This window comes from Typopeltis vanoorti, chromosome 26 (assembly GCF_054136105.1).
Source record: "Typopeltis vanoorti isolate ZY-2024b chromosome 26, IOZ_Tvanoo_1.0, whole genome shotgun sequence".
Classification (NCBI taxonomy): Eukaryota; Metazoa; Arthropoda; class Arachnida; order Uropygi; family Thelyphonidae; genus Typopeltis; species Typopeltis vanoorti.
Genome location: NC_143574.1, coordinates 13,611,643 through 13,634,775, shown reverse-complemented (window position 1 = coordinate 13,634,775; position 23,133 = coordinate 13,611,643). Strand labels below are relative to the sequence as shown.

At 35.0% G+C, this 23,133-nt stretch overlaps 1 protein-coding gene across 2 annotated transcripts in view; it reads left to right on the top strand.

The window, feature by feature from the left end:
- LOC150092340 (sodium- and chloride-dependent GABA transporter 1-like) overlaps positions 1 to 23,133 on the top strand; it is a 247,537-nt gene that overhangs the window by 64,099 nt on the left and 160,305 nt on the right. For both annotated transcript variants that reach the window (XM_090414964.1, XM_090414963.1), the window contains exons 6-8: positions 3,185 to 3,342; positions 6,410 to 6,506; positions 20,401 to 20,533. In XM_090414964.1, the coding sequence (XP_090271090.1) occupies positions 3,185 to 3,342; positions 6,410 to 6,506; positions 20,401 to 20,533 (388 nt within the window). The remainder of the gene's footprint in view (positions 1 to 3,184; positions 3,343 to 6,409; positions 6,507 to 20,400; positions 20,534 to 23,133) is intronic.

Below are 23,133 nucleotides of genomic sequence, written 5' to 3'. Positions count from 1 at the left end.
TATATATGGGTACTATGAGAGCTCTACTTCAATCATCGGGAATTTGTCTCTCTGTCCAGGCTTTCTGAACTATGCAGTGCAGCCACTGTAAGACTCTTATACCACCATACTTCAGCATTTCTGGTCGAAAATCATCTACTCCTGCTGCCTTTCCACATTTCAAGCCTTTGATGGCTTTTTCTACTTCTAGTATGGATATGTATTCCTGACTGCATGCCTGGTCAGTGTTTTTTACCACTGTGCTGTCATCACTGCTTGTTTCATTTAGCAGTTTTTCAAAGTAATTACTCCATACTTCAAGGATATCTTTTTCTCCTGTTTACATGTTGTCACCTTTATCATCTCTAATTCCTTTTACAGCACTCTTTCCTCCATTCTTAAGCTTCTTCAACAACCTCCAGAATATTTTGCCACCTTCTTGATATTTATTTTCTATATTCTTGCCCAAGTCCTCCCATGACTTTTGTTTAGCTAGTTTTACACAGTGTTTAGCATTCTTGCATTTGTCTCTATATTCTCTAAGAGCACAAGCCGACTTATTTGACGGGAACTTTTGGTATGTTTTCTTCTTTTCCTTCACTGCCTCTTTAACTTCCTGTGTCCACCAGGGAGTTCTGATTTTTTTATCCTTACAGATACCTCACCACTTGCCTCTCTGGCAGAATCAATCAATGTTTTCTTCAGAGTTTGCCACTGAATCTCCAAGGTTTGATTCCTGTTCTCAAACTCTTTCATTTTTTCTTCAATAATCTTTGTGTATTTTAGCCTACAGTTCACATCTGAGAGCTGCTCAACTTTTATTCGCTTTAAAATTTTCTTACATGTTATTCTTTTCAATATGAAATTCAATTTTATCCTGCTCACGATTAAATAGTGATCACTTCCAATTTCAAATCCTCTGTACACTCTGGTGTCCTGCACCAGGGAGAAAACATCACTATCAACAATAACATAGTCAATGAGACTTTTCTTATTCCTACTCTCTTCTCTCCATGTGAATTTGTGCACATTTTTATGTTGTAAAATGGTGTTAGTAATAACCAGTCCTGAGCAGAAATCCAACAGAATTTGCCATTATTATTAGCTTTGCTCTTTTCTCCAAATTTTCCCAAAATATTTTTGTATGTCTCACAATCATTTCCTACTCTGCTATTTAAATCCCCAACAAGGACCAACTTTTCCTTTTTCATTGTGTCAGTTGCTTTTTCTAAAGCGTCAAAAAATTCCTCCACTTCTACCTTAGTAGAACCTTCTGTGGGACCATAGACACAAATAAGTCTCGTCCAATTCCCCATTCTGATATTTGCCCACATCACTCTACTTGAGACTGCCTGCCATTCAAGAAGATTAGCCTTGTATTTTGTGTTGAATACTATGGCTACTCCTTCTTTTCCTTGATTGTCATTTCCTGTGTATAACATTTTGTATTTATTGCTCAAAAAGATCTCACCAGTTTTTGTCTTTTTTGTTTCAGTCACCCCTATTATGTCGATCTGGTACTTATCTAATTCCTCAGCTAGCTCCATTTCTTTGCCATTCAGGCTTCTTACGTTGATAGTACCGATCTTTAACTCTGGTGATGTTGAGTTGGGGTTTATTTTCAGATTTGTTCCAGTAGCTGACTTTTCACTGTTCGCCCTGGTTCCCTGGCGAAAACAACGGGGGCCTTGTTTAACCGGGTGACGCCCCAGCCGGCATGAAATTTTGTCATGTTGTACCATCATTTTTTATTTTGGTTTAACCAATAAGAATACAATTTGGTCGGCTAAATCCCAAATTGCCAGCCCATCCTCGTCCGTTCAGTATCCAAGTAGATACCCAACAGGGGTGCACCACGAGAAGGTGAGGATTGGACATTAGGTCAGAATCCCTGGTCGGTTCTCCGCATTCCTTTACAGGCTATGTGGAGGTCTCCTCTCCGTTATACAGCTTTGACCCTTAAGCACCCCCTTTCCTCAGTCTCGCTTTCAAAATAGATGTGCTATGTTTTTAATGTTTTAGTGCTACCTATTTTTAGTATTTGTGTGGATCCTAATACCTCATGGTTCTTAAAAGGCCAAAGAGAAATAATGATTTCTCTATCCATATCCCTTAGCCTCTTATTTGAGAGATTTATGAAGATAACAAAGAAGCTGATGTTCAGCCGATGATACTTTCACAAGGAAGGTTGAATGGTCAAATTAAGCATTTAAATAATAAAAAAAAAAGTTACCATTTTCTCATACAGTTTATACTGTATTATGATTTTAAACAATGCAGAAGAGACAGATATAGAAGGAATTGAAATTGTCGACCATTTCAACTACCTTGGAGCGATAATAACAAAAAAAAGATGGACGTAGAAAAGAGATAAGAAGAAGAATAGCACTAGCTAAGAAAGCAATGACTGATTTAACCAAGATCTGGAAAGACAGGCACATTTCTAAAAAGACGAAAATTAAGCTTGTAGGAACCTTAGTTTTTCTAATTTTCTCTATGCTTCTGAGTCTTGGGCAATGACAAAAGATGACAGAAGAAGAATTGAGGCATTTGAGCTCTAGTGCTGGAGAAGATTTGTTAAGAGTGTCTTGGACAGAAAAGTGAACAAACAAAAGTATCCTAGAAGAACTGAATATACACACAAGACTGATAAACATAATTTAAAAGAGAATAATGCAATATTTTGGACACATATGTAGAAGGGAAGGCAACTGCCTGGAAAAAATAATCATCCAGGGTAAACCATGTGGGAAAAGAAAAGAGGAACCCTCCCAACAGTTGGACTGACCAAATATCAGAATCACGGGACTTAAACTAGAACAAGCAATAAGAGAAGCACAGGAGAGAAAGAAATGGTGAAGCATCATCAGGAAGGTCATCAGTCCTCAGGCATAAGGAGACCGAAAGAGAGAGAGATTACTTTGCATTAACATTACCTATTGAAATCCAATTTGTATGTGAAACTAACAGAAATAACTTTTAAAACTTGTTAATGCATTACTGTATATATGTATTATAAGTGCATAAGCAGTAGGATGGGATTAATAGGTGAAGGGGAGATTGAATCTGACTTACATAAAGTTTGCGAAAGTAATTCTTATGTAAGTCAGGGACTGCTTGTAATAAGTAATGTTCAGTTCAGTACATAAATAATTCTTTTGAGTCCCTTCATCTGTATATAAAATTATGTAATCTTATTTCTAAGCTTAACAGGTACAGGGAGTTGTGTGGTAAAAATTCTACATCACTGAGCCACTTAGCATCCAAAGATGTAGCATATGTTAATCTTCCAAAAACAATCTGCTTCTGTTATTTAGGTCTTCTCTTATTAGAGGAACAAATTCTTCTTTGTGATATCATCAGGTAATTTTTTTTTTCAGTTAATACTAGTTATTTATTTATTATTTTACTTTAATGTTATTGTCCTAAAATAGTAAAATAGGAAGCAGTTTATCATAGCTTAAATGTTATATTAGTTATGTATTTGCTGTCGAATATGTTTACTAATATTATTCTTCATTACACATAATAGTTAATAAAATTATCAAATATGATCATAGAGGAGCACAGATAGTATGACCACTACTTACTGGTAGGGAAAATTAAATGAAAACCAAGATGGGAGGGAAGAAATAAAATCAAAAGAAAATAGAAATACAGAACTATATAAAATTAAACTCTTAGATGATGAGAATATTAGAGGCCTGTATCAGAATAGAATTAGGGATTGGTTGAGCAAAATCAAGGAAACAGGATAGTATGGAGGAAGAATGGTCAAACATCAAACATATATTAGAAAATTTTGCAAAAGAGAGAGAGAGTTTGGGAACAAAAAAGAAAACGGATAAGACACAGAGGTCTAAGACAATGGGACGAAGAGACCAAACAGATGATTGAAGAAAAAAAGACAGCATATAAACAATGGCTAAATTTAAAGACAGATGAATCACTCATTGAATATAAAAGGAAAAGAGCAATAGCAAAGAGAGCATGGAAGAAAAAAAATAGAGAAACGCATGAAAATTTTATAGCAAAATTAGAACGTGACTGCACATTAAGACCTAATGCTTATAGAATCCTCAAACAAATGAATAATGATTTAAAAGAAAGAACAAAAATCAATATGATCAAACTAGAAACTTGGCAGGAGAATTTTCAGAAGTTATGTCATGATAACTTCTTCATACAAGAATCTTCCCTGAAATACAGGCAATTCACCAGGAACAGACAATATAAATACAGAACTTATTAAATTTGCAGGTAAAGAATTTAACATCAGATTTTTAAAATTTATAAACCAAACTGGGGGGGCTCTTCCCCCTGATGCCTATGCCCCCCCCCTAAGAGTTGAAAAAAATTTGCACCTGATTTCTCAAAATAACCCGAAATCCCTTGAGATGACAGCACACATTCTCTCTTTTGCTCGGCATTCAAACATTTGGGGGACCGTCTTTGCTGAGAGCTTCTGCATGTTCAGATGTTGGTAGATAATGATCTCAACTCATTCCCTGGACATCCTCGGAGTCTCAGCAATGTTTTTGGCTGGTATTTATCTATCATCACGAATCATGGCATGCACTGCATTGATGTTTTCAGGTATGATCACTGTGGAAGGTCTTCCTGACCCGGGGGCATCTGTTGTCTCAGGATGCCCAGTTTTAAACTTGGCCATCCATCTAGCAACTGTTGGATATATTGGGCACAGTCTCCTAAAGCCACACACAAAGTTTGGTGAATTTGAGTTGCAGACTTTTCTTGCAACACGAAAAACTTGATGACTGCCTGCACCTCTGTTTCTTCGAATTTTTTCATATATATCCTAAAAGAAAAAGAACTAATTATTGCAATTTGATGAAACATAGGGGCTGAAAGGTTTTAAGATATGTTCTTTCTTGTGATTATATCAGTTACTTTAATATCGTATTTGTTCTAGGTGTTTATCAGAATGTTTCATCTCCCCCTGCTCCCATCAGAATTTCCAATACAAAACAGTTCCATCTCATGATCCTTCCTTTTAGAACTTGTTATGAAACTGAACATGAAAAAAAAAAGAAAGAAAGAACACACTGCTTTTTTCATCTGATCAGAATATCTGTTCTTGTTATGATGGTCTTCTATTATTAGCACAGCAGCTGCCTCTTCTGTTAATATGAGCTAATAGGAGCCTTTTGCTTGATGTTAAGTAGTTAATATTGTTTTTTGATGTGTCCTGTTTCTCTTTAAAGAATGGATATCAGGTACTGAAGTTGAATGTCCACATGCTGTATAAGGGGAAATAAAAATTAGAGCAGATGACCCACTTCCTAGTTTTCACTTTCTTGCATCCTCTCTACCATTAGTAATTATCATTTTGAATACTGAACAGTTTAAGATATACTATCAGTTTAGGACTTAAACAAATTACATTCTAAATTGACTGAAATGATAATAAAATGATAGCACACTATGATAGTAAAATATAATCAGAAGTCTTGCTAACTAGGGGATAACCTAACCCAGTGGTTCTTAACCTTTTATTAGTCACAGTCATAACCCTAAGTTATAAAAGTCATAACTTAGGGTTATGACTTTTATTAGTCATAACCCTAAGTATCCTAAAATATTTTTGCACCCCCCCCTAATTTGTAGTAACATAATAATATTATGTTATTACATAATAATAATATATTGAAAGGGCCTTGAACACTGCCCTCTTGAGCATACATAGTGCAAGAGAAATGACCTGTTATTAAAATTTAGTTAAGTACCCTACCAACCATGATGTATTTTTCCATTATGGAAAAAAAAAAAGGGAATTGTACTGCTGAAATTGAAATACCAATGAAATAACACGGATAAAAAGTTTAAGGCGATTGATATATTTCATCCACTTTGGCCAGGTGGGTGTTTAGCTTTACAATTAACTGACATTCACAACTAAAAGGAAGGATATTAAATATTCATTATTGTTTTATAGCCAAGTAATAAAATGGTGTTTGTTACTTGGTAAGTTTAACATGAATCGTTTTGGTATACTCCCTTACTAGTTTTAAGAGACAGTAAACTCCTAATAGGCTATGCCACTTTTTATTCAAGTATTTTATGGTTCTGAGAGCTGTTTCAAACTGTTGTTTCTCATGAGATACCAACCAGAACATTCCGCCCTCTCCCACGCACACAAAGCATAATTGTAATAATGAAAATAAATTTGTTTCAACTTTATTTTGATAAATTTAATACACTTGTATCCAGTTTAAAATTTTGATTTAAATTCATATTTCAGTTTAATTAATCATATTTTTTATTAGGTTATAGTTTATGCACCAATAAATCAATACCCATTTTCTTTTCACTGTATATATTCTCATAGTATTGCTAATTTTTGATGACATAGCAGTGTTTTGATAATTGTTTTTTTCACTTTCTTTTTTTGCCTTTTTTTTCCCTCCAGATGGATTCAAGAAGGATCCTTTCCATACTTTGACAGTGTCCATTTGTTGCCAACATCAATGAAACTTCAAAGCATGGATTTTAAGGCCTTTGCTAAAGTATATAGTAAACCATTTGTATTTAAGTTTTATTTATTTTATCTATATAATGTATTTAAGTTTTATTTATTTTATCTATATAATGTATTTAAAGTTTATTTAAGTTTTTACTTTTTTACTAAACTGCTTAAAAATCTTTCACAGAAGACTAAATATTGGGAATACTTTTCTAAGTTTTAATTTGCTTCTTAAAAACAAATATTCATTGCATTCTTTCTTCTACTCTTCTATGTCATGCTCTGGTATGTAACTTTCTTTAATGTGAATTCATGATTTGTTTCATAGTAAATAAGTGGCATAACAAAAACTAATTTCTTTAGTTAATAAGTACTCCTGCCTGTCTTTAATTTACTCACATATTCAATTCATGGAAATATAAAATCTTTAAATATCAGTTTGGTATATTATTCATGATTTCATAATGGTTTATGATTCTTTACAAAACATGTCTTTTCCCTTAGTATGGTTACTAGGATACTGTATCCTTATTCTGTGCTTTAGAGGCAAACAGTCTATTTCCACTAAGAGAATTATTAGTATCAGCTATGGTGGAAGCTGTTTTGTGAAGTTTGTTCTTTGCCATTTTAGAGCAGGTAAATAAACTACCTCGAAAAAAAAAATTTTTTTTTATATGACTTCCACTCACAAAAAAGGTTGTAAACCTATACTACATTATTCTGAATATGCCATAAGTTTATAGCCTTTCATAAGTGGAAATGACTAAAAAAAATGTGAACAGGTAAATCAACTATGCATATATTATCATCATCATCATCATCATCAAATTCCTGACATGTACCCTCAAGGGGTGTACAGGATATGATTGTACTACATGAAAAATTTACATCATTACTAATTTCCTATCTACAATTTTCCTCCAAATCAGTCTATTACTTGTCGAGACTCCAATATTATCATTATCAGATCTTATATTTCTATCGTCTAAGGCACATTGTACCGTATCGATCCACCTATATCTTGGTCTTCCTCTGGGTCGTTTTCCTGCCAACCTGGCAGAGAACACTTGTTTTGCTAATCTTTCCTCTCCCATTCTGTTTAAGTGACCATACCACCTGAGATTAGCTCTGCTAATGCATTCCTGGATGCTGACAATATCAAGTTCTTTCCTAATATCTTCATTTTTAATATGATATTGCCATTGATGCCATCTGTTCACGCTGCTAATCTTTCTCAGGACTCTCATATCTATGGTCTCTAGTCTTTGGTCAAGTGTTTTACTTCTGACCCAGCTCTCTGATCCGTAAGCTAAAACTGGTTTGAACACTGTCTTGTATACAGCTAATTTAGTGTTCCGACTAATTTCTCTCTTATTCCATATGAATTTATTCAATTGACTTCCCACCATACCAGCTTTGTTGATTCTGTTGTCTATTTCCATATTTAATTTACCATCTTCACTAAAAATCATGCCTAAGTAGCTGAAATGTTTTACTTATTCCACCAGTTCCCCGTTCACAACACAATGGACATTTTCAACAATTCTACCTATTTTCATTGTCTTTGTCTTTTTAATAATGACCTTCATACCATATCTATTACAACAGTTATTCAATTTAGTCAGGGACTCTTGCATACTTGTAGCGGATTTATTTAGAAGTATAATATTGTCAGCATAAAGCAAAGAGCTGACATTAACATCTCCAATTCTGATATCATGTTTAATACCACTTTCCTTCATAATGTGATCCATATAGATAATGAATAACAGAGGGGATAATGTACATCCTTGTCTCACACCAGATTTAACTTTAAACAATCTTCCTGTACTTCCTTCAATTCTAACTCCCCGACTTACAACTCAAATACAGACTAAGTATTGCTTGATGTAATGCCTCATTGACGCCATATGACTGTAGTGTATTGAATAGCTTCTCTCTTGGCACCTTATTATATGCTTTTTCCAGATCGACAAAACTTAAATACAGATCTTTGTTATATTCCCATGCTTTCTCAACTATTTGTCGTAAAGTGAAGATCTGATCCTGACAGCCTCTGTTTGGCCTGAATCCAGCTTGTTCTTCACCAAGCTTTTCTTCCACAATTCTTCTCAACCATTTCTCAAGTATGCTAGCATAGATCTTGCCAGGAACACTCAGTAGGGAAATACCTCTTTAATTCTCACATTCAGTTTTATTTCCCTTTTTATATGTCACAGGGAAATGATGAAAATAGGGATTTGATCAAATCCCTAAGGGATATGATCAAATCATGGAAGATGTTAAAATAAAAACTCTGTGGGGTGATTTCCCTGAAGAAAGTAAGTGATTTGATCAAATCCCTTGACTGTTTTAGTGATTTGATCAAATCCCTTAACTGTTTTAGTGAAAAGTTGAAATAATATTGTTTAGATATTAAAAGTATTTATTTAGTAAACCTTAATACAACAATAGTCATTTAAGCTGATATTTTTAAAAACAAAAAGGATATTTTTAGTGAAATTTTAAACATTTTTCGTAGATACAAGCTCCCCTCTGGTGTCCGTGCCAGCCAAACATTACGCGAGGAAGGTTGCGCGCATTTTTATTATTGTTTTCTATATTTCGAGTTTTATCAAGTACCTATAGAAAAATGAGTTCAAATATAGAAAAAAATCAAACTCTGACCGAATTTGTATCTGAAGAACAGTTCAATTAAACTGTCAGGACATTTTTGAACAAGTGGCATGAATAAGAAAAACCTTTGTGGACTCGCGAAAGGATAGAAGAAGCTGTCACAATCATTGAACAATTTAAATTAGCACTACTACTTAAACTGCAATGGACACATAAACAGTACTATTATGGAAAAAAATATGATGTTATGGAAGTAGGCACTAAAAAATCTTTGATTTTGAAGAGAAAGTCTGAATTCGATCCAATTGTGAAAATAGTACCAACGGAAAATTTGTACCACATACTTCGGGAAGCCCATCAGTTGACTGATGGGCCATGGAGGAAGAGATAAAGTGCTGTATAGTTTGAAATCAAAATACCTAATACCTACGTCAGTTGTACTGGAGTTTTTAAAGCTCTGCACGGTATGTCAGTCTAAAAAAAAATTTCCAAACAAAGGAATCGTTGTTTGCCCAATTGTATCTAGCGACTTCAATCATCGTGGCCAAGTTGGTTTAGTTGACTTACAGTCGACACCAGATAGAAATTACAAATGGCTATTAAACTACCAGGACCACGCGACGAAATTCAGCTTTCTTCGATCATTGACTACAAAAAGAGCTGCTGAAGTAGCAATGGAGCTATTAAAAATATTTTTGGAAGTAGGTTGTCCTCATATACTACAAAGCAACAACGGCCGTGATTTTACGGCTGCTGTCATACAAGAATTAACAAGCCTGTGGCCAACGTGCAAAATTGTAAATGGTAGGCCTAGACATCCAGTTAGTCAAGGATCTGTTGAGCGATCAAATCAAGATGTTGAAACTATGTTACGTGCTTGGCTAATTGACAATGACACAAAAAATTGGGCTATAGGTTGTTACTTTGTTCAATTCCAAAAGAATTCCTCTTTTCATCGAACCATTAAACGATCACCTTACAAAGCTTTATTTGGAACAGAACCAAAAACAGGACTCCAATCTAGTCATATTTCGAAAGAGTTGCTTGAAAAACTTGTTACTGAAGAGGACTTGGATCTACTTCTTAATCAGCAGGACCATGACATTATTTTAACACCAGAAGACTTACCAGCAGCTTCCTTAGAGAACAACAACACTTCAACTTCAAAAGATCCACCAGCATCTGAATTAATTGATTACAATGCTTCAACTTCAAATGATCTATTAATAGTTAAATCAACCAACAATAACACTTCAATGTCACACGATCTACCGGCAGCTGATTTACTCATCAAAAAGGCTATAAATTTGGAGGATCTACCAGAAATTGAATCAATTTCTTTATCGACAATAAGACAACTCGAACCAGTTAACAACTCTACTTCAATTCCTGCTTCAACAGTTAAAACATATGTAGTGTTACTTGAATCAGAAGGGGAAGCAGCTGTCAGCGACAGTAAAGCATGTTGTGTTGTTTGTAGAATGGAATCTACTGGAGCCCATTCATGTGACATTTGTAAAAATCCGGTGCACTCAATATGTGGGAATACAGTAGGAGAAGAAGGATATGGATCGAAAATTCTATGCTATTTATGCCAAAAAGAAGAGAGCATTAAAGATCAAAGGGAAAATGCTGCAAAACACCTGAAAAGATGGGCTGAAAAAATGAAAGAAGTTTCTTTGAAGAAATTTAAAGACATGTTAGTGAATTCCACAGTTTTGGTGTATGTACCTAAGGTAGATAGAGGCCCATTAGATGGAAATAACATTGTGGGGATCGTATTAGATATAAAAAATAATTTATACCAAATTGGTACCTCAGTTGGAATTATAAAAGATTGGCTATCTAGAAACACTCTTCAAATAACTACTACAGCATTTACCGAAACAGTTCCACAGATTAACCTAAGTCTGTGTGAGATTGCAGGAAAATTATCCGTATTTGGAGGTCAAGGATTTAAGAAGTGTTCCTGTGAGCAATCCAAATTACAATGTAAAACAAAAAGATGTGCCTGTAAAAAAAGTAACGTACTTTGTAACTCGAGATGCCACAAATCAACAACGTGTTTTAATAAAAATGAATAAACATTATTATTTATTAATTACATTCACGAAAAATGTTTAAAATTTCACTAAAAATATCCTTTTTGTTTTTAAAAATATCAGCATAAATACCTCTTTCTTTTGTTAATTAGTTTCGAATAAATAATTTGTGTTTCAATGACTATTGTTGTATTAACTATTCTACATTTAATAATGCATGGTTTACTAAATAAATACTTTTAATATCTAAACAATATTATTTCATCTTTTCACTAAAACAGTTAAGGGATTGGATCAAATCACTAAAACAGTTAAGGGATTTGATCAAATCACTTACTTTCTTCAGGGAAATCACCTCACAGAGTTGTTATTTTAACATCTTCCGTGATTTGATCATCCCTATTTTCATCATTTCCCTGCGACATATATATGGGTACTATTAGAGCTCTACTCCAATCATTGGGAATTCGTCCCTCTGTCCAGGCTTTCTGAACTATGCAATGCAGCCACTGCAAGACATTTATACCACCATACTTCAGCATTTCTGGTCAAATATCATCTACTTCTGCTGCATTTCCACATTTCAACCCTTTGATGGCTTTTTACTTCAAGTGTGGATATATATTCCTGACTGTATGTCTGTTGAGTGTGTTTTACCACTGTGCTATCACTGCTTGTTTCATTTAGCAATTTTTCGAAGCAATTACTCCATACTTCAAGGATATCTTTTTCTCCCGTTTTCATGTCACCTTTATCATCTCTAACTCCTTTTACAGCACTCTTTCCTCCATTTCTAAGCTTCTTCAACAACCTCCAGAATATCTTACCACCTTCTTGATATTTATTTTCTATGTTCTTGCCAAAGTCCTCCCATGACTTTTGTTTAGCTAGTTTTACACAGTGTTTAGCTTTCTTACATTTGTCTCTGTATTCTCTAAGAGCACAAGCTGACTTATTTGCCAGGAACTTTTGATATGCTTTCTTCTTTTCCTTCACTGCCTCTTTAACTCCCTGTGTCCACCATGGAGTTCTGATTTTTCTATCCTTGCAGACAACCTCACCACATGCTTCTCTGGCTGAATCAGTCAGGGTTTTCTTCAAGGTTTAGTTCCTGTTCTCAAACTCTTTCATTTTTTCTTCAATTATCTTTGTGTATTTTAGTCTACAGTTCACATCTGAGAGCTGCTCGACTTTTATTCGCTTTAAAACTTTCTTACATGTTATTCTTTTCAATACGAAATTCAATTTTATCCTGCTTAAGACTAAATAGTGATCGCTTCCAATTTCAAATCCTCTGTACACTCTGGTGTCCTGCACCAGGGAGAAAACATCACTATTAACAATAACATAGTCAATGAGACTTTTCTTATTCCTTGCCTCTTCTCTCCATGTGAAGTTATGCACATTTTTATGTTGGAACATGGTGTTAGTAATAACCAGTCCATGTGCTGGGCAGAAATCCAACTGCTATTTGCCATTATTATTGGCTTTGCTCTTTTTTCCAAATTTTCCCAAAATATTTTTGTATGTCTGACAATCATTTCCTACTCTGCTATTTAGATCCCCAACAAGGACCAACTTTTCCTTTTTCATTGTGTCAGTAGTTGCTTTTTCTAAAACATCAAAAAATTCCTCCACTTCTACCTTAGTAGAACCTTCTGTGGGACCATAGGCACAAATAAGTCTCATTGTCCAATTCCCCATTCTGATATTTGCTCACATCACTCTACTTGTGACTGCCTGCCATTCTAGTAGTTAACCTTGTATTTTGTGTTGAATGCTATGGCTACTCCTTTTTTTCCTTGATTGTCATTGCCTGAATATAACATTTTGTATTTATTGCTCAGAAAGATCTCATTAGTTTTTGTCTTTTTTGTTTCAGTCACCCCTATTATGTCGATCTGGTACTTATCTAATTCCTCAGCTAGCTCCATTTCTTTGCCATTCAGGCTTCTTATGTTGATAATACCGATCTTTAACTCTGGTGATGTTGAGTTGGGATGTGTTTTCAGATTTGTTCCAGTAGCTGACTTTTTGCTGTTCGCTCTGGTTCCCTGTCGAAAACAACGGGGACCTTGTTTAACTGGGAGATGCCCCCAGCCGGCATGAAATTTTGTCACCTTGTACCATCATTTTGTATTTTTGTTTAAGCCAATAAGAATATAATTTGATCTGCTAAATCCCAAATTGCCAGCCCATCCTCGTTCGTTCAGTATCCAGGTAGATACCCAACAGGGTGCACCACGAGAAGGTGAGGATTGGACATTAGGTCACAAGCCCTGGTCGGTTCTCTGCATTCCTTTAAAGGCTATATGGAGGTCTCCTCTCTGTTATACAGCTTTGAACCTTAAGCACCCCTGAATATATTATTGGGATATAAATGTTGAAGTTTATATCCCAATAATATATTATTATTATTATTATTCAGGCCTCCATGCAGTCAAAAGACTCATCATCATGGAGGTCCTTCCTAGGAAACACAAAATCTATCATACCACTCCTTGAACTCATTGACCTTTCTTGCTCTCACCACTCTATCAGGCAATGCATTCCATGGTTCAACCACCCTCCATGCAAAGAAAACACTCCTCACCCTCTTCCTTTTGTAACTTCCAGAGATGGCCCCCTTGTTATTGCTCCTTCATGCTGTTCCACCAAGCAAAAGAACTCCCCAGTGTCAATCCTGTATCTACCTCTCAACAGCTTAAAAGTCTCAAACATATCACCTCTCCTTCTTCTATCTACCAAACTCTGCAGTTTGGTAGATAGAAGAAGATAGAGAATTCTTCACATTCCGTCAGCCGATCCTCATAACTAACATTGTACAATCCATCTTTGTTATCTGCCTTTGTATCCTTTCCACAGTTAATTTATTCCCTTCAAATCCTTGGGACCAAATTTGAGAACAACAGTCTAAGTGTGGTCTGATCAGGGGTCTTATACAATGGAACTATAACTCTTTTTATCTCTGCAGGTCAGTGTCCTTCTCAGTATTGCAGAAATTCTCTGAGTTACCCTCACCACCTTTGCAATATGCTCCCTGAATTTCAGTTTTCTATCACAATCATCCCTCCTGCCCCAGATCTCTTGTCTCCCTTACCTCCTCCAGTACAGCTCCTCCAATCGAGTATGCATCCTCCCATCGATGGATCCCAAACCTCAAGACTTTACATTTTGCTGCATTGAACCAACACCTCCATTCATTTGCCCATCTGTCTAGTTTCTTCAAATCCTCTTGCAGGGCTGCCACATCTGCACTTTTAGTAATAACCTTTCTCAGCTCTGCAAATAACTGAATATCCTCCTGCAATCCATTTACAATGTCATTGATATAAAGGTTAAACAATACAGCTACCAATACTGAGCCCTGTGGGATCCCCACTTGTAACCTTCTGCCTTCTTGATATCACCCCCACCATACACAGCTCTCTGATACCTATCAGACAGCCAATCCTGAATCCAATTGACTAACCTGACATCTAAACCCATGTGCTGCAACTTAAATATCAGCTTATTTAATTACCCTGTCAAATGTCTTTGCAAAATCCAAAAAAAATAGTAGTATATGCCTTTTTCTCATCAACTGTTCTTGTCACTTTATTATAAAAGGCAATCATATTACTAAAGCAAGAGCACCCCTTAACAAATCCATGTTGACTCTCACAGGTAACATTACCCTCATCTGCCCAATGCTGTATATGGGCCCTCACTAATTTCTCCAAGATCTTAACAACTACTGATGAAACACAAATTGGCTATAATTAGACACATCCAGACTTTCATTGAAAACCAGGTCAATGAAGCTGACAGTTCTTTAGCACATTCTCTCAAAATCCATGGTAAAATACCATCCAGTCCTACAGCTTTACTGACATCCAGAGTACTCAGTATTTGGAACACACTCTCCTCTTGCACCTTGAACCTGCTTTATTAAAATTTAGTATTAAAACTTACTTCTCCAGGATGAAATACTCCACTAAAGTGTTAATTGAACAACTCTACTATGTCCTCTGCATCAGTCACTCTATTCCCATTTTTTATTGCGCAATGTAATTCTTCCACAATCATTTCTTCTCCTACTGGCCACATAGCTAAAAAATTCCATAGGATTTCTTTGGATGATCTTAGTGCCAATCTCTTTTCATATTCCAGTTTCACCTTCCTTACCATATTAGTCACTCTCCTACCTGAGTCTTATATTCTTCATGCATCTGCTCTCCACCTTTCTCCTTATATCTCTTCCATAACCTCTTTCTCACCTGCAGTTCCTGTTTGATAGTGTTTGTCATCCACTTTACACCAAATTGTGTCTTATTCTTCACTCATGGAATACAGCTTATCATTGCTGCTAACAAATATTCCTTCACAATTTCCCAAGCACTAATGATATCCTGTCCTTCTAATTCCATCCTCAATGGAACTGCCCCAAGTTTGATATCTAAGACTATTATACTCACCCGTCTTATAATTCCCCATACATTCCCTTTTCTTTGATAATCCTGCATGTCTGTTCATCTTTCAAGTCAAAACCAAATGATTACTCTCTCCAACTGGGGAGGGGGGGATGACATCTCAGTTATTATCAGCTCTTCTGATACTATGACCAAATCCAAAACTCTTGAACCTCTTGTTCCCTCTATTACATGTTACCTAAGACTTTGTCCCTCATGAATTCTAGAAATTCCATTCCCTTATTACTACATGCATTTTTCTCTTCCCAACTTATACTGCTGTAGTTAAAATCTCCCATAACAATCATTTCTTGCACTTGCCAAGCTCAATTGCCTAAACATCTCCTGCTCCCACCCCCTCTGCACTCCTTGGCTTGTTGCAACACCCTGCTAAATATCCTGTCTTGCCCAACTCTACCTCACATCATATGCTTTCAAAACCATTAGTGTCACTGCCTTCCAAAGCCTCCACTCTTAGAGGATATGAGTCATCACTTATCATAAGCAGTACTCCACCAACACATTTTCCCTTCCTATCCTGCCAAAAAATGCTGTACCCTGCTATTTCTATTCCTGTTATTATATCATCTTTCATCAACCATGTCTCAGAGATCCCAATAATCTTTGGCCAGGCTGATGCTATCAGTGCTACCAGTTAATCTCCTTTATTCTGGATACTCCTGGCATTAGTATAAAGCATAAAAATGTCACTGCTTCTATACTTATCATTATCTCCTCCAGACTCCACTGGACTCAGCGTTACCTGATGTCATTCCTCTTCCCCCAAGCACCCATTCCCACAAGAGGCCACCCCTTGCTACCATTCACCCTGGGAATTCTAGTTTCCCTTCATTAACAAACTGACTGATTCAGAAAACAGCAATCTCTCCAGATGCCTACATTCAAATTCAAGCAGTCTCTTGCATGCAGTTCCTTTCTGTCCTCAAATGCCCTCCAAGCATCTACATATTCCAATCCTCTCTCCTGATACATCCTGGCTATTATGCTATTAATTATTACTGCTCAGCTCATCATTATCATACCTGGGTAACACATACACACACTCTATCTTTCCTCTCTTCGTTTTCTTTTGTGCATCCTCAAGCATGAATCTCAGATCTCTTGCCACCCGATTTACACTGCCTCTCAAGTCATTCGTACCCACCATCACAATCATCTTATCCAGTGGACTCAGCGTTACCTGATGTCATTCCTCTTCCCCCAAGCACCCATTCCCACAAGGGGCCATCCCTAAAAATTGTACCTAAACATTTCAGCTGTTTAGGCATAATTTTTAGTGAAGATGGTAAATTAAGTATGGAAATAGACAGTAAAAAAAAAAAAAAAGAAGTAAAGCAGGTATGGCAGGAAGTCAGCTGAATAAATTTATATGGAGTAAGAAAGAAATTAGTCAAAACTAAATTATCTGTATACAAGACAGTGTGTGAACCAATTTTAATTTATGGATCTGAGAGCTGGGTTCAAAATAAAACACTTGATCAAAGACTGGAGCCTTTGAAATAAGAGTTCTGAGAAAGATTAGTGGAGTGAACAGATGGCATCAATGGCAGTATCACATGAAAAATGAAAAGAACTTGCCATTGTTAACATTCAGTGTTAGTAGAGCTAATCTTAAGTGTCACTTAAACAGAATGGAGGAGGAAAGATTAGCAAAACAAGTGTTCTTTTCCAAGTTAGCAGATGAAGACCAAGATGTAGATGGGTTGATAGAGTAAAAAGTACCTTAAAAGATAGAAATATACAATCTGATATTGGAATCTTGACAGATAACAGATTAATTTTGAGAAAATTGTTGATTGAAAGTTAGTAATGGTGTAACTATTTCATGTAGTACTATCATAATTATCCTGTACACCCTCTGAAGGTACATATCAGAAATTTGGTGATGATGGTGAATGTAGAAGTACAAAAATAGGAACTAAACCTTAGACTGAATTGCAAAATCTGAAGAAAGCATTTGTATGCATCCAGCAAAGCACTTGAAGAAGTTTTGTAAAGTTAGTAAAATAAGAATGCTGTCAAATTCAAGAAGGAAATGGTAGTGAGAAGTAAATCTCCAGGAAAAATAGAATTACACAGAAAGTTCCCAGGAAGTATAGTGCCTAACAGGCATGAGGATGATATAACATGGCACCTTCAGTGAAAGACCTGGGTTTGGATTCCATTGCAAATGCAAGAAACCTTTATAAGGGCTTTTCAACTAAAGGTGAGTAATTCATTCTCATACAGTGGTGGTAGGATTTTCATCCAAGAAACTTGGCTTTTTTTTTTTTGTAAAATAGACAAGCTGTCTGTATACATGAAATAATTAATTAATATGAATACTGTACTGGCCTCATAGTCATGCTACTTCAGCCTCAGACTGAATCAAATATCCTAGCAACTAAAATATCTGTCCTTAAAAGAATATAACAAAATATGTATGAAGTAAACTATATGTAAAAATAGCTAAACAAACATTACTAGATGGCTGTAAAATATATATAGTTGATAAATACAAAACCGTCTGCATAATGTGATTGCTTGGAACCAAAGAAATATTGCAATGAGAAAATTTTATGATTGATCAGCAATGGGACCCTTTTGTTGTTGTTTCCTTTTTCTTTTTTTTTTCCTCCCGACAAAATTATGTAAAGCACATTGAAAGCATATCAGAAAGTTCCCAGCAAGTAAGTCAGCTTGTGCTCTTAGGGAATGCACAGAAAAATGTAAGAAAGCAAAGCATTGTGTAAAATTAGATAAACAAAAGTCATGGGAAAACTTTCATAACAATAAAGAAAATAAATATCAGGAAGTTGGTAAAATATTCTGGAAGCTATTGTAAATGCCTAGAAATGGAGAAAAGAGCACTGTAAAAGGAATTAGAGAAGATAAAGGGGACATGAAAATAGGATAAAGATATTCTTGATGTATGGAGTAATTACTTTGAAATATTGCTAAATGAAACAAGCAGTGACAGTGCAGCAATAGGAATGCCATGTGGAATATATAACTGTACTTGAAACAGGAAAAGCCACCACAATCCTGAAATGTGGAAAAGCAGCTGGAGTAGTGATATCCAACCAGAAATGCTAAAATATGGAGGTATAAAAGTTTTACATTGGCTACACTGCTTAATTCAGAATGCCTGATTAGAAGGTCAAATTCCAGATGATTGGAGTAGAGCTCTCATAGTATCCATCTATAAAAAATGGAATAAAGCTGAATGTGAGAATTACAGAGGAATTTCTCTACTGAGCGTTCCTGGTAAAATTTATACAAGTATTCTTGAGAAACAGCTAAGAAAAATGGTGGATGAGAAGCTTGCAGAAGAACAAGTTGGGGTCAGGCCAGATAAAGGTTGCAGGATAGCATTTTCACTTTAAGACAAATAGTTGAGAAATCATAGAAATATAAACTGTTCCAAACACTCCTGTTATAATATAAATGATCAAAATATATCAAGCAGTGTATAGTCTCTGTTTCCATTGTAAATCAGCAGTTACAATGGAAATGCTGATTTACAATGGAAACAGAGACTATACATTGTAAATCAGCAGTTAGAATGTATAGTCTCTGTTTCCATTGTAAATCAGCAGTTAGAATTGGAGATACAGGAAGATGGTTTCATGTTAAGTCAGGTGTGTGACAAGGGTGTACATTATCTTCACTGTTATTCATCATCGATATGGATCATATTATGAAAGAAAGTGGTATTAAACATGATATCAGAATTAGAGATGTTAATGTCAGCTCTTTGATTTATGCTGATGATGTTATACTCCTAAATAAATCAAGATTCCCTGACCAAATTGAATAACTGCTGTAGTAAACTCTGTATGAAAATCAGCATTAAAAAAAGAAAAGACAGTGAAAATAGACCGAAACATTGAAAACATCAACTGCATCCTGAATGAAAAATGTATAGAACAAGTAAAACATTTCAGCTATTTTGGTTACAATTAATTGATAAATTAAAGTATTCAAATTTATCCTACAATTAATTGCATTAGACCAATTAAGATGAACACCAATGTGCTTATACACTCATAAAACTTTCATACATCGATAAAAATGTGATCATACGGTCAAAATGATGTGAATTTTGTAGCACGGGTTGTATAAGCCACAACAGTACACCCACCTGAAATGGGCATGTGATGCCACTGGTTGCCAGGCAGTTGTGAATGTTTTGTTGGTGAGCAACTTTAATGAGAGGTATGACATGCATTGTGTCATTACTGGTTAGTGTGAAAATGCCTTTGTGGTAATAATAATTAAAAAAAAAATCTTTTGTATATTTTTTTAGAAGAATGATCATCATTTTATGGTATCACTTGACATCTGTATGCTAAAAAAGAGAAAACAATTGAGCAGTAAGGTAATTTACTTGTTTCTCAAAATCAAACAAGTTGTGTGTGTCATCATAGTTTTTTATTTGTACTGGTTTCAAGTAAATATGATATAAAAGAATCATATCAAATTATAAGAATTCAAGTAATCATTTAAAATTTTGTTTTTGTCTTGTATTTGAATTCTTAGATTAAGACAATATAGTTTGTTCTCTTTTAACTAGCTTATATCTTTTTGTTGTTGTTGTTTGGATTATAATAAATTATTTTAGCAGACATATTTGTTATAATTAATTTTGTCACATTTTTGAACCATTGCAAATTGTACCACACAACTTTTGTTGATTAGATATGTTTTACTTTTTTTACTAAGTATTTCCTTTTAAATTTATCTTAAATATTTTATCTTGAATTTGTGCTGATATTTTAATATACCTCTTTCCAATTAAAAAAAAATCTTCAAAATTCATTTTTAGATTAATTTACCTTGCACAAAAGATATAAAAAACCTGACAGGAAAAATAGCAAAATTCATTGGCTTGACTGAGCTTCCAAAGTTTAACCTGCATCCCATTATTGTTCGCTTTGTTATGGATCTTAATCTTCCAGGTACTAACAAATGATTTTTTATATTTTAATGATCTAGATAACTATTTTTGAGGAAATAAATTATTTACTTAAAGTGATAATTCAGAAAAGGAGATGAGGTAAGGCACTTAAAGTACTATAGCCAATTACTTAGTGCCTTGCCTTACCTCATCCCATTGTATGTACATTGAAAAGTACTGTAGCAACTTTAATGAGAGTTGACTCTGTAGTACTTTCCATTATTGCCATTACTATCTAACAAAGTAAATGATTAGTGTTCATGCTAATTATCATTAATTTCTGATAAAACTACAGTATATTTTGCAAAAGACGTTAATTATTATGGTTTTTTTAAAGTTTCTTTTAAACCTAGTTCTCCCTATCATTATCATTCCAACACCTAATTATTCAAATTGTCTGGGATCATTGACTAATAACTACCTTATATAACTTCATACATTGCATCAACATCTGCAGAGTCCATCATCCTGAAATATTCTATCATTGCAGATTTCCATAGCAGATTAATAATAATGCTGCAGTAACTTCTATCAACAGAAGCTGATTGCACCAGTTCAAGGATTCCATCATTTCTGTTATTTATTACTTATCATCAGTCAGCAATAGCTACCTATTCTAGCATAGGTATCCACTGCTGATTTACCTATGTGGGCAGTTCAGTGAGGCAAGTTGTAATCAGAATTTAAATTTCAATCTGTTAAATTTAATTCATCATGGTAATTTATTTATTTAAGTGTGGTATCATGTGGCATTTTTGTGAGGTGGGAACAGCATATGAGGAACTGGTGGTAAATGAGTAGGAAGTATATGAGGAATTAAGTAAACTCATGTCAATAAATACTTTATGTTAACAGGATTTGATGACATATTGCTGGATGTTGTAAAGTAATGTTCCACTTGTTTAACAAAAGAACCTTGAAATGGAGTGCGTTTCAAAAAAATGGAAGGAAAACCAAATTGTTCCACTTCATAAAAAAAGATTATTGATAAGAGGCTTAGAATTATAGACCAATCTGTGTGAGAACTAGGATCTAGCCATGGGTTCACCATGACAAATCAAGTTTCTTTATGTAAATTCCACTCACAAAAGGTTGTATATTTATATTACATTAGTACACTGGAATAAGGATTGGATATTCTGAGAGTCCTACTTGAGAGACCAAACATGGTATTTTTTTCAAGTAATTTCAGGTCTCTAATAAGCTGGGTGATGATCTCACAGTAGGTAATGAACATCATCTGCCCTTCTAAAAGACTCACCAGTATCCATGCCACAGTGGGATCACACATGGTTCAAAAAACAAAGATGGGATGTACTTTTGGTGGGGACATATCGAATCACCCCAATTCTGGTGAGAATCAGGATCCAGAATTGGGTTGAAACAATGGTGTTATCTTAAATTTATAGGACATATTGCCAAAATTGTGAGAATAACACAACAACATTCTGGCAATGATGCAGAGGACACTGAATTGTAGAATTAAGGAGATTCTGGTTCCATTGTGTAAGGTTCTGATTAGGCCACATATGGACTACTATGCACAGATTTGGTCACCTGGTTTTCAAAAGGGTGAAGAGATGTTGGATGAAGGTCCAGATGCAATTGACCAAAATAGTTTCTGATCTCTGTTGAATATGAAGAAAGGTTGAGATGATGCAATTTGCAGAGTCTAGTAGATAGATCAAACCTGGTGTGGATACTTAACACTGATTATCACAGGACAGGTTTGTTTTGCCCAATATCACATCTCTCTTTGGCCACATACATTCTGGTTACTTATGTGGCAAAATAATTTTTACCTACAAAGAATAGGAAGGTGTGCTTGCCACTATCCTGTCCTAACTTTTACATAGAAGGTTTTGAGCAACATTCTCTAGATTCGTCTACTTTAAAATCCAGTTTGGCTCAGGTATGTTGACAGTATTTTTGTCATTACACAAAACAGCCTTAATATCACCTTTAAACCCCCTAAAAAATTAAATAACTTATTTAAGCTCCTCTAAAGATTACCCCTCCACAGCAGCATACTTTCAAAATGCACTAAATCCATTGCACCTGTAACTTGCCATATATAGGTGAGACAGGATGCACAATTACATCCTCTGGATTGTAATTGTGAAACCTGTTTCACCTATAAAAGGAATTCAATTGACACATCAGATTTAGTAATTACGGAAAATCAAGCCTTTCTGATCATTCTTTAGGCTGCACTGAATTGATTGGAAAAGTATCTGTTCTGTACATCATACCAAAACTTGGTATAAACAAATGATGCCATGAAATTCTAATTAACCAACCCAGTCTCAACAATAACAATAGCCTAAAAATCTCAAGAATACGGATGGCATACATTCAACCTACACATACCAGCCACAGAATTAGAAACTTTTATTTAATACCGTGTTTGACCTCTGTTAGTTACTACAAGTACCAATTCTCTTCGATTCCCTGTGCATAGTTCAGTGAGATATGGGTTGTGAACGGCATTCATTATATGCTTCTGTACCTCTGTGTCGGTTGCTGCACAGAGGAAGTTCTGTTTGTCCATACAAGCCTTCTCATATGACACTGATCTTATTCCTGACAGTCTATCTTAGG